General features: G+C 38.1%; 1 protein-coding gene and 1 pseudogene across 10 annotated transcripts in view; one reads left to right on the top strand and one right to left on the bottom strand.

Annotated features, from left to right (window-relative positions):
- LOC136318484 (interferon-induced very large GTPase 1-like) overlaps window positions 1-16,157 on the top strand; it is a 43,210-nt gene that overhangs the window by 7,913 nt on the left and 19,140 nt on the right. For 3 of the 10 annotated variants that reach the window (XM_066250842.1, XM_066250843.1, XM_066250844.1), the window contains one exon: window positions 7,051-7,186. The exons of 3 other annotated variants lie outside the window; for them this stretch is intronic. In XM_066250842.1, coding sequence (XP_066106939.1) covers window positions 7,087-7,186 — 100 coding nt within the window. In that variant the 5' untranslated portion in view covers window positions 7,051-7,086. Of the gene's footprint in view, window positions 1-2,266; window positions 2,417-7,050; window positions 7,187-16,157 lie in introns of all 10 variants that reach the window. 4 more of the 10 variants (XM_066250841.1, XM_066250840.1, XM_066250845.1 and 1 more) reach the window with 3 other exon arrangements.
- Window positions 2,894-3,837, bottom strand: LOC136323980 (transcription factor BTF3 pseudogene; annotated as a pseudogene).

Below are 16,157 nucleotides of genomic sequence, written 5' to 3'. Positions count from 1 at the left end.
GAAATGGCAATAAACATACAAATCCAGGAAGTTCAGAGAGTCCCAAACAAGATGAATCAAGAGGACCACACTGAAACCCATTATAATTAATATGCCAAAGGTTAAAAACAAGCAGAGAATCTTAAAAGTAGCAAGAGAAAAGCAGTTAGTTACTGCAAGGAGCTTTCAAAAGACAGCTGATTTCTCAATAGAAACTCTATAGGCCAGAAGGAATTGGCATGAATTATTTAATGATGAAATGCAAAGACCCATAGTGTGGGAGTTGCATTAGCAAGGTTCTTGTGCCAGTAGAGTCCACAATTATGTCATATAACTTCTGGAGAAGGTTGGATTGCACCCTGGTGTGGTCTGAAGTTGGTTGGTGGGTCCACTGCTTCTGGAATCTGTTAGGATTGTTCCATTGTAGGTCAAAATCAGCCACCACTTCAGGCCTTTGGATAAGTGCTAAAAAGTGATTTGTGATTAGTTGTCACTTGTACTTGGCTTAGAAGTTCTTGCACGAAGGTGAGCTACAGTCTGAGACCAACTCTCACTTATGTGAGGCCTGGGGCCCTTTGGTGGGCACCATGATGTGACCTGAGGCCAGTTTCCTGTTCTTCCAGGCCAAGACTGGCTGTTGCTTATGACAGACTTTAGGTCACCTTGTGGGAATTACCTAGCAAGTTGAGACCAGTCTCCATTTTTGGATCTCTTATAAAGAGTGACAAGGCACTCCAAGACTGGCCACTGCTTGCTTGGCATTTGTGGATCTTTGAGACATTTGGGGGAAGACTGCAGTGCAAGCCAAGGCAGGTGACTTGTGTAGAGCAGCTGCAAAGGAGGCTTGGGTGAGCAAGCAGGTGAGTTGAGTGTAGCAAGATCTCAAGGAATCGCCAGGAGAGCTTAGATTTGGCAACCACCAGCTCTGGGATAGCTGGGTGGGGAAAAAGTTCAACAAAGGAACAGTGGTGCCCACCAGCACTTCCATCTCCTGAGATAGTGACCCTGACCCATGACCTTATAGTCCTAGGCAAAAAGTTGGTCAACTTAGTTGCTTTCTGTATATTCATGGTACTTTTGAAGATGCTGCCCCTGTGCTGGAGATTAGAACAAGTGGGTTTGTGGATGAGTGAGTCTATTCATGGTCCATTTAAGACCTGCAGCACCTCTGTTTCCTGCAGCACTTTTTCTCTCTGGGACACAATCCTTACTGGTTTTCAAAGCCAGATTTCATGAGCATTCCTCTTCCCAGCACTGATTCCATGGGTTAGGGATCCAGGTGTGGTGCTGGGACCCCTTACTCCTCAGGAGACCTCTGCAACCTAGATATGTCTTTTGATTCTTAAGTGCCACACCATGTGTATGAAACCTACACTTTCCACATCTTGCCCCTGCAACCAGTCTCAACATGGCTTCTTTTTTATATCTTCAGTTATAGAACTCCTGTTCAGCTAGTCTTCAGGTGGTTCTCAATGATAACTGTTCTATAATTTAGTTCTAATTTTGAACTACATGTGGTCATGGGAAGAAGCAAGCCCAGAGTTTATATACTCTGCATCCTGACTAGAAGTATTTGTTTACAATTATGGATTTTGTATGTGTTAAAAAAAATCCCTGCATTTCAGGAATAAATACTACTTGGTCAAGGTTTATAGCCCCTTTAATGTATTCTTGAAATTAATTTGTTAATATTTTGTTGAGAATTTTTCCATCTATATTCACTCAGGAATATTGGTATATAGTTTTTTCCTTTTTGTTGTATACATATTTGGCTTTGATTTTGTGGCAATGCTGACCTTGTAAAATTAGATTTAATGCGTTCTTTCTTCTTTAATTTTTTTAAAGAGTTTGAAAAAAGATTGGTGTTAATTATTTAAGTGTTTGGTAGAATTTTCCAATGTAGCCATTGGTCCTAGTGTGTTCTCTGTTTACAGGGTTTCATTTATCAATTCAATCTTCTTCCTCATTATATTTCTGTTTATGCTATTTATTTATTCATTATTCAGTCTTGGTGGGTTGTATGTTTCTAAGAATATAAACATTTCTTGTAGGTTATGTAATTATTGCCATATAATTTTTATTGTAGTCTCTTGTGATTCTTTGAGGTATTAATGTTTCCTTTTTCAGTTATGATTTTTATCTATTGGAATCTTCTCTCTTTTTTCTTAGTCCAGCAAAAGGCTTGTCAATTTTGTTTCTTTTTTTTAATAACTCGTGTAGTTCTACAGCTATATTTTTATTTCTTTTTTATTTTTTTGAATTATTTTTATTTATTTATTCATTTTAGAGAAGAGAGACAGAGAGACAGAGACAGAGAGAGAAGGGGGAGGAGCAGCAAGCATCAACTCCCATATGTGCCTTGACTGGGCAAGCCCAGGGTTTTGAACCGGCGACCTCAGCGTTCCAGGTCGACACTTTATCCACTGCGCCACCACAGGTCAGGCCAATTTTGTTTCTTTTAAAAAGTTAGCTAATTGTTTCATTGTTTTTCTCACTGTTTGATTTAGCTCCATCTGATCTTTATTTTCTTCTTTACACTAACTTTGGGCTTAGTTTGTTCTTCTTTTTCTAGTTGCTTGAGGCATAAAGTTTCATCGTTTGAGATTTTTGTATATCCTTAATGGATATATTTATCACTATAATAAACTTCCCTCAAAGAACTACTTTTTAAATATCTCAGTTTTATTTTCTTTATTAAGGAAAGAACTTATTAACCTCTGTTTTAAACTTTATGCCCAGGATTCCTCAGCTTAATTAGTTGCAAAGAATGATTTATGTATAAGCAATATATGAAAAGAGCTGCAGTGTCCAAGAGGCTTATGTGTAAAAATATTAGAGATTTTGATTTATTAGATCCATGAACAAAATTTGAAAAAGCAGTCATAATCTAAAATAGTAGCTTCCAGAAACTTGTTCAAGCTTTATCTTCATCAAAAGTTGACTCAAATTTGTTTGTTTCATTCTTGGAAGCCTCATCAAAATTCTTCAAAAGACCAGAACTTCATCATCATCATACTCTCTGGAATCAAGTGATGTTTTTGCATACACAGATTGTTTAGGCAGAGCTTCAGCCAGTTTCCTTAAACTGGTCATACTGTCTGCATCAAGCTCATTTAAAGTGCTGGGTGGGGCCCTAGCCGGTTGGCTCAGCGGTAGAGCGTCAGCTGGCGTGCGGGGGACCCTGGTTCGATTCCCGGCCAGAGCACATAGGAGAAGCGCTCATTCGCTTCTCCACCCCCACCCCCTCCTTCCTCTCTGTCTCTCTCTTCCCCTCCTGCAGCCAAGGCTCCATTGGAGCAAAGATGGCCCGGGCGCTGGGGATGGCTCCTTGGCCTCTGCCCCAGGTGCTAGAGTGGCTCTGGTCGCCGCAGAGTGACCCCCTCACCAGGGGCAGAGCATCGCCCCCTGGTGGGCAGAGCGTCGCCCCTGGTGGGCGTGCCGGGTGGATCCCGGTCGGGCGCATGCGGGAATCTGTCTGACTGTCTCTCCCCGTTTCCAGCTTCAGAAAAATAAAATAAAAAAAATAAAAAAAATAAAGTGCTGGGTGGCATTTATTTCAGCTCCTTTGTCTCAGTATGGCCTGTATCGGTGAAAGGTTCACTGCCAGAGATGCCTGAACTTTATGGTTATTATAAGTGAATAACTGTTCCTTGCTTGTGAACATATTCACCTTTTTAATACCAGATATATTGTTTACCCCTGACATATTTAAAGAGAACTGAAGTTTTTTGTTTTGGTTTTCTTTGTTTTAGTTTGTGTTGCTTTTTAATCATTTAACCACCTTCTTTTTCTGTATGTAGTTCCTTCCCCACCAACACACACTTGCACCTGCAGTTTGGTGAGTGTCTCCTAGTTCATAATAGTTTATTTCGTCTTGTGGGAGAGGCAAGGGAACCCATGCCAACATGGGAAACTACGGTTGGCATTCAGGGGGTTGTGCAGAACAGCTGAGAATAAGCAACACACAGGAGCAAAGATGGCGGCTAGAGGAAGGCTGGAAGTGATGCTCAGCATTCCATTGTTTTAGTATATTGTGTTTCCATTTTCATTTGCTCTGAGATTTAAAAAAATAAAATTATTTCTCCTTGACCCATTGGTTTCAGGAGTGTGTTAATTTTCACATATTTGTAGATTTTCCAACTTGTTGATTTCTAGTTTTGTACTATTATGGTTTAAAAAGATACTTGATAAAATTTCAATTCCTTTAAATTTGTTATTTGTTTTGTGCCTAGCATATCATATATCCTGGAGAATGTTTCATGTACTCTTCAGAGGAATGTGTATTATTTTACTGGTGCATGTAATGTTTCATAAATGCTTGTTCAGTCCATTTGATCAAATGTATGTTTCAAATTCAATATTTTTATTGTTTTTTATCTGTATGATCTAAAGTAACAAATTAAAGTCCTAATATTACTGTTTTGTTGTCTTCTCCCTTTAAATCTGTTAATGTTTGCTATTCTGGTCTTGAATGCATATATAATTATCTTCTTGATAAATTGACCCCTTTATTATTACATATTAACTTATTTAGACTTTGTTACCATTTCTTGACTTAAAGTGTATTTTGTCTGATATAAATACAGCTTCCCCATTTTTGGTTTCTACTTGCATGATCTATACTCGTTCATCTCTTTACTTTGAACTTATCTGTCTTTTTAAAGTTTAAGTGAATCTCTTGTAGGTATCATATAATTATGTCCTGTGTTATTACCCCATCTAGCTATTCTGTGACTTTTGATTGATTTTAATTTATTTACATTTAGAGTAATTACTGATATTTAAGGACTTAGTACTGACATCTTATTTTTTTCTTTGTTTTTTATTATTTTTTTCCTGTCTGTTTCTGCCTACCTTTATAAATTGGTGATATTCTATGTTGGTATGCTCTCTTTTCTCTTTATATTTTATGAATCTGCTATAGGTTTCTCCTTTGTTATTATCAGGAGAACTACACTAAACATATAAATAAAACAGTCCATTTTAAGTTCATAGCAACTTAATTTTATCACCCACAAAATCCACCCTTATACTCCCCTTTTCATATTTTAATATCATAATATACCTCTTTATATATTATATAATTATTAGCTATTATAGTAGCTATAGTTATTTTTAATATTGTTTTATTTTAACCTTTATACCATAGTTAGGTAGTTAACAAACCATCCTATTACAAAATTGGATTTTCTTAAATATTGACCTTTAGCAGTGCACTGTATAATTTCATGTTGACTGACATATTTTCATTTTAGCTTAAAGAACTATTTTCATCATTTCTTGCAAAGTAGGTGTGGTGGTGATGAAGTCACTTAGCTTTTGTTTGTTTAGGAAAGTCTTTATTTCTCCTTCATATCTGAAAGATAACTTTGCTGGAGTATTCTTGGCTGGAAATTATTTTTCTATCAAAATTGAATAACTCATTCCACTCTTTCCTATCAGTTTCTGCTGAGATAGTTGAAGGGGATCTTTTGTAGGTTACAATCTTTTTTGCCCTGTCTGCTTTTAGAATTCTTTCTTTAGCTTTGATTTCTCAGTTTCATTATAATGCATCTTGGAGAAGCATTTTTGCATTGAGATAATAAGGTGATCTATCAGCTTTGTTAGCTTGAATGTCCAAATTCTCTCCCTAAATTTAGGAAGTTCACAGCTATTGTTACTTTAAATAAACTAACAGCATGCTTCTCTTCCTCTACTCCTTATTGAATCCTGTTTATTCAAATTTTTGTTCTTTTCATGCAGTTGGCTACTGGAAACTTTTCGCTTTAAGAAGAAGGCATTACAGCTAAAGTGTATGGTTTTCCCCATGCACACAGATTAAGATGTGTTTTTCTGATAGTACTACATTGTCTGGACTAGCTCACAATGTTTAACTTAGCAGTGCATAAAAGAAGTTTGTCAGAAAGTAGGGGGGATTTAGCTTTTTTGGGATCTGCAGATCCAGTAGGAGATTTACAGGTAAGGTTCTCTCCAAGCAATATGGCAAAGGAGGCTTCCAGCTGAACTCCCAAGCAAAATCATCAAGTACCTCACCTCACTGATATATATTTTTTAATTTTATACTTTTATTTAGACAATTAATTTTAACAGGGTGACATGGGTCAACCAGAACACATAGATTTAAATAAAACATCTCCAGATCATTTTGACATTTGATTATCTTGTATACTAAGGTGACCAACTTTTATACAATGAAAAGGAGGACAAAAATAAATTGAAGAAAACAATATCATAAATAAAAAAACATTTTATTCATTGCAACAATAATATACTATAATATGATAAATGCATAATAAAAACATTTCTAATATTTTATATTTTAATTATGCTTACATGCCTATTAATTTTTAATAATAATTATAAGAAAAAAGTACTCATTTAGATACAAATATGTCACATCACATGCAAAGGATCGACTGCATTGATTGAATACATACATTTACAGATTATTCTTCTAATATCAAAAAGGAGGACTGTTGGGCAGATAAAATATATTATGCACTCTTTGTTAAAGATGGTACTGCTGGCCCTGGCCAGTTGGCTCAGCGGTAGAGCGTCAGCCTGGCATGCGGGGGACCTGGGTTGGATTCCCGGCCAGGGCACACAGGAGAGGCGCCCATCTGCTTCTCCACCCCCCCCCCCTCCTTCCTTTCTGTCTCTCTCTTCCCCTCCCGCAGCGAGGCTCCATTGGAGCAAAGGATGGCCCGGGCGCTGGGGATGGGTCCTTGGCCTCTGCCCCAGGCGCTAGAGTGGCTCTGGTCACGGCAGAGCGACACCCCAGAGGGGCAGAGCATCGCCCCCTGGTGGGCAGAGCATCGCCCCTGATGGGCGTGCTGGGTGGATCCCGGTCGGGCGCATGCGGGAGTCTGTCTGACTGTCTCTCCCCGTTTCCAGCTTCAGAAAAAAAAAAAAAAGATGGTACTGCCCACATGGAAGCCCATCGCCCAGGTGATGGTATTGGTTGCCCTTCTTGCTTGGGAGGGGCATGATTACGTTAATATGTGTTGGAAGAGGGCTTTTGTGCCAAAAGGTTTTAAAAGGAAGAGAGATCCCATTGTTCCTATGTTGTAGGAGGACCCATGCTGTAGGAGAGCAGAGAAAGGCCACATGGAGGAGGCCAGGAGAAGCAGCCAGGATGCTGGAGTGCTGAGAGAGAAGCCAATTTGTGCAGAGAGAAGGAGATGGGAAACAGAGGTGAATAAGGCTGGTAAGGTAGAAACTTTTGATCCTAGGAAAACTTGGATAAGTCAGTGGTTTTGGGAGCCCTGAATGGAAAGGGAAGTGTTTTCCCACTGTGTGTATTTCTTGCCCACCAGGTGCAAACTAGGATTAAAGCTAATGGCCCACCAGTTCTTGGCTCCATTGTTACATTACCGTCTGTTCAAATCTAATGCGAACATGCACTGGCCAGGCTTTTCTGATGATGGCTGTGGCTACTGGCTTTACAAGGACATGTAGGAGGACACCTTTTGAGGGAGATGGAACTTACAAAAGAAGAACTGTCCTCCCTAAAGGAGGACAACTGTCACTTTATGTATACCCATCACCCAAAATCAAATCGTCCTCCATCATCTTTTATTTGGTTTTCTTTATGCCCCACCCCTGTCACCACCGCCTCCCTCTCCTCCCTTCCCCTAACCCTGGTAACCACTGCACTCTTATCTATGTCCATGAGTCTCAATTTTGTGTCCCACCTATGTATGGAATAATACAGTTCTAAGTTTTTTATTTATTTATGTATTTATTTATTTATTTATTTATTTATTTATTTATTTCACTCAGTATAATGTTATCAAGGTCCATCTATGTTGTCATAAATGATCCAATGTCAACATATCTTATGGCTGAGTAGTATTTCATAGTATGTATGTACCAATGTACCATATCTTCTTTATCCAATCTTCTGTTGAAGGGCTTTTAGGTTGTTTCCATGTCTTGGCCACCATGAACAAGGCTGCGATGAAAATGAGGTTGTCTGTGTCTTTACGTACCAATGTTCTTAAGTTTTAGGAGAATATACCCAGAAGAAAAATTGCTGAGTCATATAATAGTTCTATTCTTAATTTTTTGAGGCACCACCATACTTTCTTCCATAATGGTTGTACTATTTTACATTCCCACCAACAATAAATGAGGGTTCCTCTTTTTCCACAGCCTTTCTAACACTTGTCATTACCTATCTTGTTAATATAAGCTAATCTATTGTATCAGGTATGAGGTGGTATCTCATTGTAGTTTTGATTTGCATTTCTCTAATAGCTAGTGAAGATGAGCATCTTTTCATATATCTGTTGGCCATTTGTATTTCTTTTTGGGAGAAGTGTCTGTTCATGTCCTCTTTCCATTTTTTTTTTATTGGATTGTTTGCTTGTTTGTTGTTCAGTTTTGTGAGTTCTTTGTATATTTTGGATATTAGGCCCTTATCTGAGCTGTTGTTTGAAAATATCATCTCCCATTCAGTTGGCTGTCTGTTTGTTTTGTTGTCAGTTTCTTTTGTTGTGCAAAAGCTTCTTAGTCAAATGTAGTCCCTTTCTTTTCTCTTTGCCTTTACTTCTCTTGCCTTTGAAGTCAAATTCCTAAAATGTTCTCTATGAACCAGGTCCAAGAGTTTAGCACCTATGCTTTCTTCTATGTAATTTATTGTTTCAGATCTTATATTTAGGTCTTTGATACATTTTGAATTAATTTTGGTACAAGGAGAGAAACTGTAGTCGAGATTCATTCTTTTGCACATGGCTTTCCAGTTTTCCCAGCACCATTTATTAAAGAGGCTTTCTTTTCTCCATTGTGTGTGTTTTTGGCCCCTTTATCAAAGATGATTTGACCATATATATGTGGTTTTATTTCTGGGCTCTCTATTCTATTCCAGTGGTCTAAGTGTCTATTTTTCTGCCAATACCAAGGTGTTTTGATTATCGTGGCTCTGTAGTATAATTTGAAGTAAGGTATTGTAATGCCCCCAGCTTCATGTTGTTTTCCTTAAGATTACTTTGGCTATTTGGGGTTTTTAATTGGTCCATATAAACCTCATGATTTTTGTCCACTTCTTTAGAAAATGACATTGAAATTTTGATGGGAATTGCATTAAATTTGTATATTGCTTTGTGTAATATGGTCATTTTAACTATATTTATTCTTACTAATAAGAACAAGAAATATTTTTTCCATTTCATTGTGTCTTTTTCAATTTCCTTTAACAATGCTTTGTAGTTTTAATTATATAGGTCCTTTACATTCTTTGTTAAGTTTTGGGTTTTTTTTGTATTTTTCTGAAGCTGGAAAGGCAGTCAACAGACTCCCGCATGCGCCTGACCGGGATCCACCCGGCATGCCCACCAGGGGGCGATGCTCTGCCCCTCCGGGGCGTTGCTCTGTTGCGACCAGAACCACTCTAACGCCTGGGGCAGAGGCCAAGGAGCCATCCCCAGCACCAGGCCATCTTTTACTCCAATGGAGCCTCGAGTGCGGGAGAGGAAGAGAGAGACAGAGAGGAAGGAGAGGGGGAGGGGTGGTGAAGCAGATGGGTGCCTCTCCTGTGTGCCCTGGCCAGGAATTGAACCCGGGACTTCCGCATGCCAGGTCGACGCTCTACCACTGAGCCAACTGACCAGGGCCTCTTTGTTAAGTTTATTCTTAGATATTTTTTTTTGTTGTGACCATAAGAGGAATTATTTTTTTAGTTCATTTTTTGAAATTTCATTGTTGGCATATAAGAAAGCAATAGACTTTTCTGTATATTAATTTTGTATCCTGCAACCTTACTGTATTGGTTTACTGTTTCTAATAGCCTTTCTGTGGAGTTTTGGGGTGTTCTATATACAGGATCATATCATCTGCAAAAAGTGAAACGTTTACTTCTTCTTTCCCAATATGAACGCCTTTTATTTCTTTCTCTTGTCTGATTGCTCTTGCTAGAACTTCCAGCACTACATTGAATAGGAGTGGTGAGAGTGGACAGCCTTCTCTGGTTCCTGATTTTAGAGGAAACATTTTCACATTTTTGTCATTTAATATGATCTTAGCTGATGGTTTGTAATAAATGGCATTATTATGTTTCAGATATCCTTTGATATCCATTTCATTGAGTGCTTTAAACATATAATGATGTTGTATTTTGTTGAATGCCTTTTCTGCATCTATTGATAAGATCATATCTTTGTTTTGTTGATATGGTGTATTATGATAATCGTTTTACATATGTTAAACCATCCTTGTGATTCTGGGATGAGTCCCCCTTTGATCCTGGTGAATTATATTTTTAATGTGTTGTTGTATTTGATTTGCTAGAATTTTGTTTAGGATTTCTCCAATTGTATTCAATAGAGATATTGGTCTGTAGTTTTCTTTTTATTTTTGAGTTGTCCTTGCCAGGTTTTGGTATGAGTGTTATGTTGGCCTCATAAAATATGTTTGAAAGTATTAGTTTTTCTTCAATTTTTTGGAAGACTTTGAGTAAGATAAGAACCAAATTCTCCTTTAAATGTTTGATAGAATTCACTAGTACAGCTATCTGGCCCTGGATTTTTTTCAGGGGGAGGTTTTTGATAGGTGTTTCTAATTCCTCTCTGCTTATGGGTCTGTTTGGGCTTTCTACTTCTTCATGATTTAGTCCAGGAAGATTGTGTTGTTCTATAAATTTATCCATTTCTTCTACATTGTTAGATTTGGTGGCATATAGTATTCATAGTATTCTACAATAATTCTTTGTATATCTATGGTATCTTTAGTGATTTCTCCTCTTTCATTTTGGATTTTGCTTATATGAGTTCTTTCTCTTTTTTCCATAGTGAGTCTTGCCAAGGATTTGTCAGTTTTGTAGATCTTTCAAAGAACCAGCTCCTGTTTTATTGATTTTTTCTATAGTTTTTCTGTTCCCTATTTCATTTATTTCTGCTCTGATTTTTATTATTTCCTTTCTTCTGCTGGGTTTGCATTGCCTTTGTTCTTCCTTTCCTAGTTTCTTAAGATGTGATGTTAGGTTCTTTACTTGGGCTCTCTCCTGTTTGTTCCTATAAGCCTGTAGTGAGATGAACTTCCCTCTTATTACTGCTTTTGCTGCATCCCAGAGATTCTGATATGCCATGCTGTCATTTTCATTTGTCTGTATATATATTTTAATCTCTGCTTTCATTCCTTCTTTGATCCATTCATTTTTTAGAAGAATGTTGTTTAATTTCACATTTTTGTAGATTTGTTTACTTCTTTTTTGAAATTCAATTTTAGTTTCAAAGAATTATGGTCAGACAATATGATTGGTATAATTTCAATCTTTCTGAATTTGTTGATGTTAGTTTTGTGTTTCCAACATATGATCAATTCTTGAGAATGTTCCATGTACACTGGAGAAAAATGTATCCTCTGACATTTTGGAATGAAATGTCCTGTAGATGTCTATCATATCCAATTTTTCTACTGTTTCATTTCAGGCCAATATTTCTTTATTGATTTTCTGTTTTGATTAACGATCTAGAGCCATCAGTGGTATAGTGAGGTCTCCAAGTATGATCGTATTTTTGTCAGTTTTTATTTTTAGATCAGTTAGTACATGGGTAGTCAACCTTTTTATACCTACCGCCCACTTTTGTATCTCTGCTAATAGTAAAATTTTCTAACTGCCCACTGATTCCACAGTAATGATGATTTATAAAGTAGGGAACTAACTTTACTTTATAAAATTTATAAAGCAGTTACAGCAACTTAAAGCATATAATAATAATTACTTACCAAGTACTTTATGTCAGATTTTTGCTAAGTTTGGCAGAATAAATCTTTATAAAACAACTTACTATCGTTAAATCTATCTTTTTATTTATACTTTGGTTGCTCTGCTACTGCCCACCATGAAAGCTGGAATGCTCACTAGTGGGCTGTAGGGACCAGGTTGACTACCACTGGGTTAGTAGATGTCATATACTTTGGTGCTTTTGGTTTGGTTCATATATATTGAGAAGTGTTATGTCTTCTTGATTCAATGTCACTTTTACATTATGAAATGACCATCTTTGTCTCTGATTACATTTGTTGTCTTATAGTCAGCATTATTAGATATGAGTATGGCTACACCTGCATTTCTGGGGATATGGGGATATTATTTGCTTGGGGAATCAATTTCCAACCTCTCATTTTGAATCTATTTTTATCCTTGTAGCTTAGATGTGTTTCTTGAAGGCAGCATACAGTTAAGTTTTCCTTTTATAATCTACTCTGCTACTCTGTGTCTTTTAATTGGAGACAGTCCATTTACATTTAATGTAATTATTAACACTTGAGGTTTTCCTACTGCCATTTTATATACTGCTTTCTGATAGCCCTGTGTCTTCTTTGGTTCTTCTAATTTGTTTTCCTGTCATTTGTTTTTGTTTAGTGGTATTTCATACTTCTATCCTCTGTGTCTTCTTTTTTGATGCTGTGTGTTTCAGTAGTGGCATTTTCAGGGGTGGTTACCATTAGGTTATTAGAAGAAAAATTATCAAATTTATTAGAGTCCATTATCTTTTTTTTTTCTTTTTTTTTGTAATTTTCTGAAGTTAGAAATGGAGAGGCAGTCAGACAAACTCTGGCTTGTGCCTGACCGGATCCACCCGGCATTCCCACCAGGGGGAAATGCTCTGCCCATCTGGGGCATTGCTCTGTTGCAACCAGAGCCATTCTAGTGCCTGAGGCAGAGGCCACAGATCCATCCTCAGCGCCCGGGCCAACTTTGCTCCAATGGAGTCTTGGCTGCGGGAGGGGAAGAGAGAGACAGAGAGGAAGGAGAGGGGGAGGGGTGGAGAAGCAGATGGGTGCTTCTCTTGTGTTCCCTGGCCAGGAATCGAACCCGGGACTACTGCATGCCAGGCCAACACTCTACCACCGGCCAGGGCCTTAGAGTTCATTATCTTATGTGTGCTTCTGCACTCCATCCTCCTTTGCCACTGCTGATCTTTATCCTCTTCCCTTTTATGTTATTGTTGTCACAGTTTATCTTTGGTTTTATTGTGGTCTTGTTAAAACTTTTACTTGTAGTTTTGTTTTGTTCTTTGTATCTGGACAGATAACCCCCTTTAGTATTTCCTGCAGTAGGGGTTTTCTGGTGATAAATTCCCTCAGCATTGTATGTCTGTAAATGTTTTCATTTCCCCTTCATATTTGAATGATAGCTTTGATGGATATGGTATTCTTGGCTGGTAGTTTCTTTAGTTTCTTCTTTCAGTACTTTAAATATTGGGGTCAACTCTTTTCTGGCTTACAGAGTTTCTGCTGAGAAATCTGATGATAGCCTAATGGACCTTCCTTTATATGTTATATTCTTCTTTTCCCTAGCTGCCTTGAGAATTCCTTCTTTTTCATAGATTTATGATAATTTCATTACAGTGTGCCTTGGAGTAGGTCTGTTGGGGTTGAGGTAAGTCGGTGTTCTGTTTGCTTCTAGGATTCAAGGCTCTAATTCTTTCCACGGGCTTAGAAAGTTCTCATTGATTATTTGTTTGAATATGTTCTCCATTCCTTTTTATCTCTCTTTTCTCTCTGATATACCCATTATTTTTATGTTGCTCTTTCTGATGGAGTCAGACAATTCTTGTAGGGCTTTCTCATTTTTTTAAATCATGAGTCTCTTTCTTCTTCTCTCTGTAGTATCTCTAGTTGCCTGTCTTCAATGTCAATAATTCTCTCTATATATGGTCTGTTCTATTAGCTAAGCTTGTTACCTCATATTTTAGCTCATATATTGAGTTTTTTATTTCTGTTTTGTTCCCTTTTATAGTTTGAATTTCCTTGGTGAAGTATTCTTTTTGTTCATTAAATTGTTTTTTGAGCTCTCTAAATTGCCTTTCAGATCTTTCTTCTATTTAATTGAATATTTTTAGGACTTCAATTTTGAATTCTCTGTCATTTAACTCCAAGGTTTCCAAGTAAGTAAAATTTTTTCTAGAAATTTTTCATCATCTATCTGAGCTATGTCTCTGTCTTTTGTATCCATGATATTTGATTTCTTTTTCCTTAATGGCATTTGAGACTGGTATTGTTAATAACACTGATAAGAGATAATTAAAATAAAAAATTGAAAAAATGAAAATTCTATAATGATAAGTAGAACAAAAACTACAGAAAACTAAAAGCAGAAACTGAGGAAAATGACAAAAGGGGAAAAATGAAGTAAACAAGCAAAACACACAAAGAAAAATATGAGTCCAATATATAATAATTTGATGATAAATGATGATCAAATGAGAGAAAATAAAAGAAAAAAGAGAAAGGGGAAGAAACAGGAAGAGAGAAGAAAAAGAAAAAAAGGAACAACAACCAAAAAGAAGTAAAGTTTTCTGAAATGAAACCCTCACAGAAAACAAGAATGAAAAATGTAATAACTATGGATAACTTTCTTTTCAAAAGGAAAAGAAAAAAAGAAGAAAGAAAAAAGGAAAAAATGACAAAAAGTATAATTTTTTCCTGGTTTTGAGAGGTAACTTCTTTTTTCTTTTTTTTTTTTTTTTTTGAGCAAGTAATGCTTTAATATAAGCTTTGCTTCTGAGAGGGCTTTTGGACAGAGGTATGCTGGTGTGTCACTCTCGCAATGATGGAGGCTGGGCCTCAGTCCCATTGGTAGGTGAGGCTTTTAGGGCTTTGCAATTTTATGGCTATAGCAATGGTAGTCTCTGTTTTCCAGGTGCCTCTGACCACGTCCCTCCCACCAGAACTAGCAGCCTGGAGACTTAGCTGTGTGATCCGCCTCAGCCACTGTCTACAAAGCAGAAGAATCTATGCATAGCCAGTTCCTTTTTCCAGTACTGCTCAAAGCACAGTTCTTGGCAAGGTAGCAGCAATGAAAGCCACCAGCGAGCGCAGTCAGGCCAGGGTGCAGATCGCAGATCAAGGGCCTTTCTGCTACATACAAACAAATTTCTATGGGCCTACAGGCAGATCTAGCATGCCTCAGCATGCCGGGTGTCTAATCTCCACAAGCTTCTCCTTTGTGAGTTGTTTGGTAGCCCACAGTAGGCCATGTGTGTGTCCAGCTCCCAGGATTGCAGCAATGCTCAATGCACACAGATGCCTGCACCCACTCACTCAGGCACTCAGTACCTATGATCTCAGTCAGAGCCAGGAATGCACATAGATGCTTCCATCAGCCCACAGAGGCACCCAGCGCAGGTAGTCTCAGGCTAAGGATTTTGGCCTGTGCGCCTGTACTGCACTGGTGATTGTGGTGCTGAGAATGCTCAAAGACACTGGCAATGGCTCATGCAGGTGCCTGGTGCTGATAATCTCGGGCTCAGCACTCTACTCACACGCCCAGTGCCAGTGATGTTAGGTGGAGCCACTCACACGCCACCGGTGATCGTGGAGCCAGGAATGCACAAAGATGCTGGCACTGGCCCACACAGGCACCTTGCACTGATAATTTTAGGTGGAGCCCACTGCTCATGTGCACACTCAGCCTCCGTAATCTCAGGCAGATCCTGTGTGTTCTTTCTTTTGTTTGAGCACCTACCCTAACTCAGCTCCTTCTCTTCTATCTCAGTCTCTCCGCTTCAGTTGGCTCCAAACAAAAGTGGCCCTACCTCAGATCAGTGAGGAAAGCAAAATACCCTATTCTCCATCTTATTTCCTTCAGAGTGGATTATATATTCAGCCACCTTTTCACCCAATCATACCTTTGTCTTGTGTGTATATATTTCAGGTGATCCTGAGATATTTTTTTCTCTGTGTTTAGTTGTTGAATTTGTTGAAATTTCAAGGGGACAGATCGGGCATATCCCTCACACTGCCATTTCTCTGATGTCACTCCTCACTGATACTTTTAGCAGCCTCTTTTCCATCTTTTTCTTCCTCTGGTCATGGAGATACAACTGCAGTACTCTGGGTGCTGCTGGAAATCAATGTGTTTCTCTAGCCATGTCTCATCAACTGGAGTAACCAGGCACTCACTCACCACTTTTACTTTTCTCCACTGGAGAAATGGCCACCAGCAGATCATTTATGCTAGAATCTCTTCTTTAAAAAGTATAATTCTGCAAATTCCTTCATTTTTGTGGCTATATGTTCATGTCAGCACTCTCTCAGTTGAGGCAGTTTCATTTTCTCTGCTGCTTCCATAGCCCATACTGAGGTCTTCTATCCATAACCAGATACACAGGTGGAAAAGTTTCCTCCTGTGCACCTTGATATAGGTGCTATATCTCACAATTCCCACAGAG

This window comes from Saccopteryx bilineata, chromosome 1 (genome assembly GCF_036850765.1).
Source record: "Saccopteryx bilineata isolate mSacBil1 chromosome 1, mSacBil1_pri_phased_curated, whole genome shotgun sequence".
Lineage (NCBI taxonomy): Eukaryota > Metazoa > Chordata > Mammalia > Chiroptera > Emballonuridae > Saccopteryx > Saccopteryx bilineata.
The sequence above is the reverse complement of the archived record's forward strand: the minus strand, read 5'-3'. Positions and strand labels throughout refer to the sequence as shown.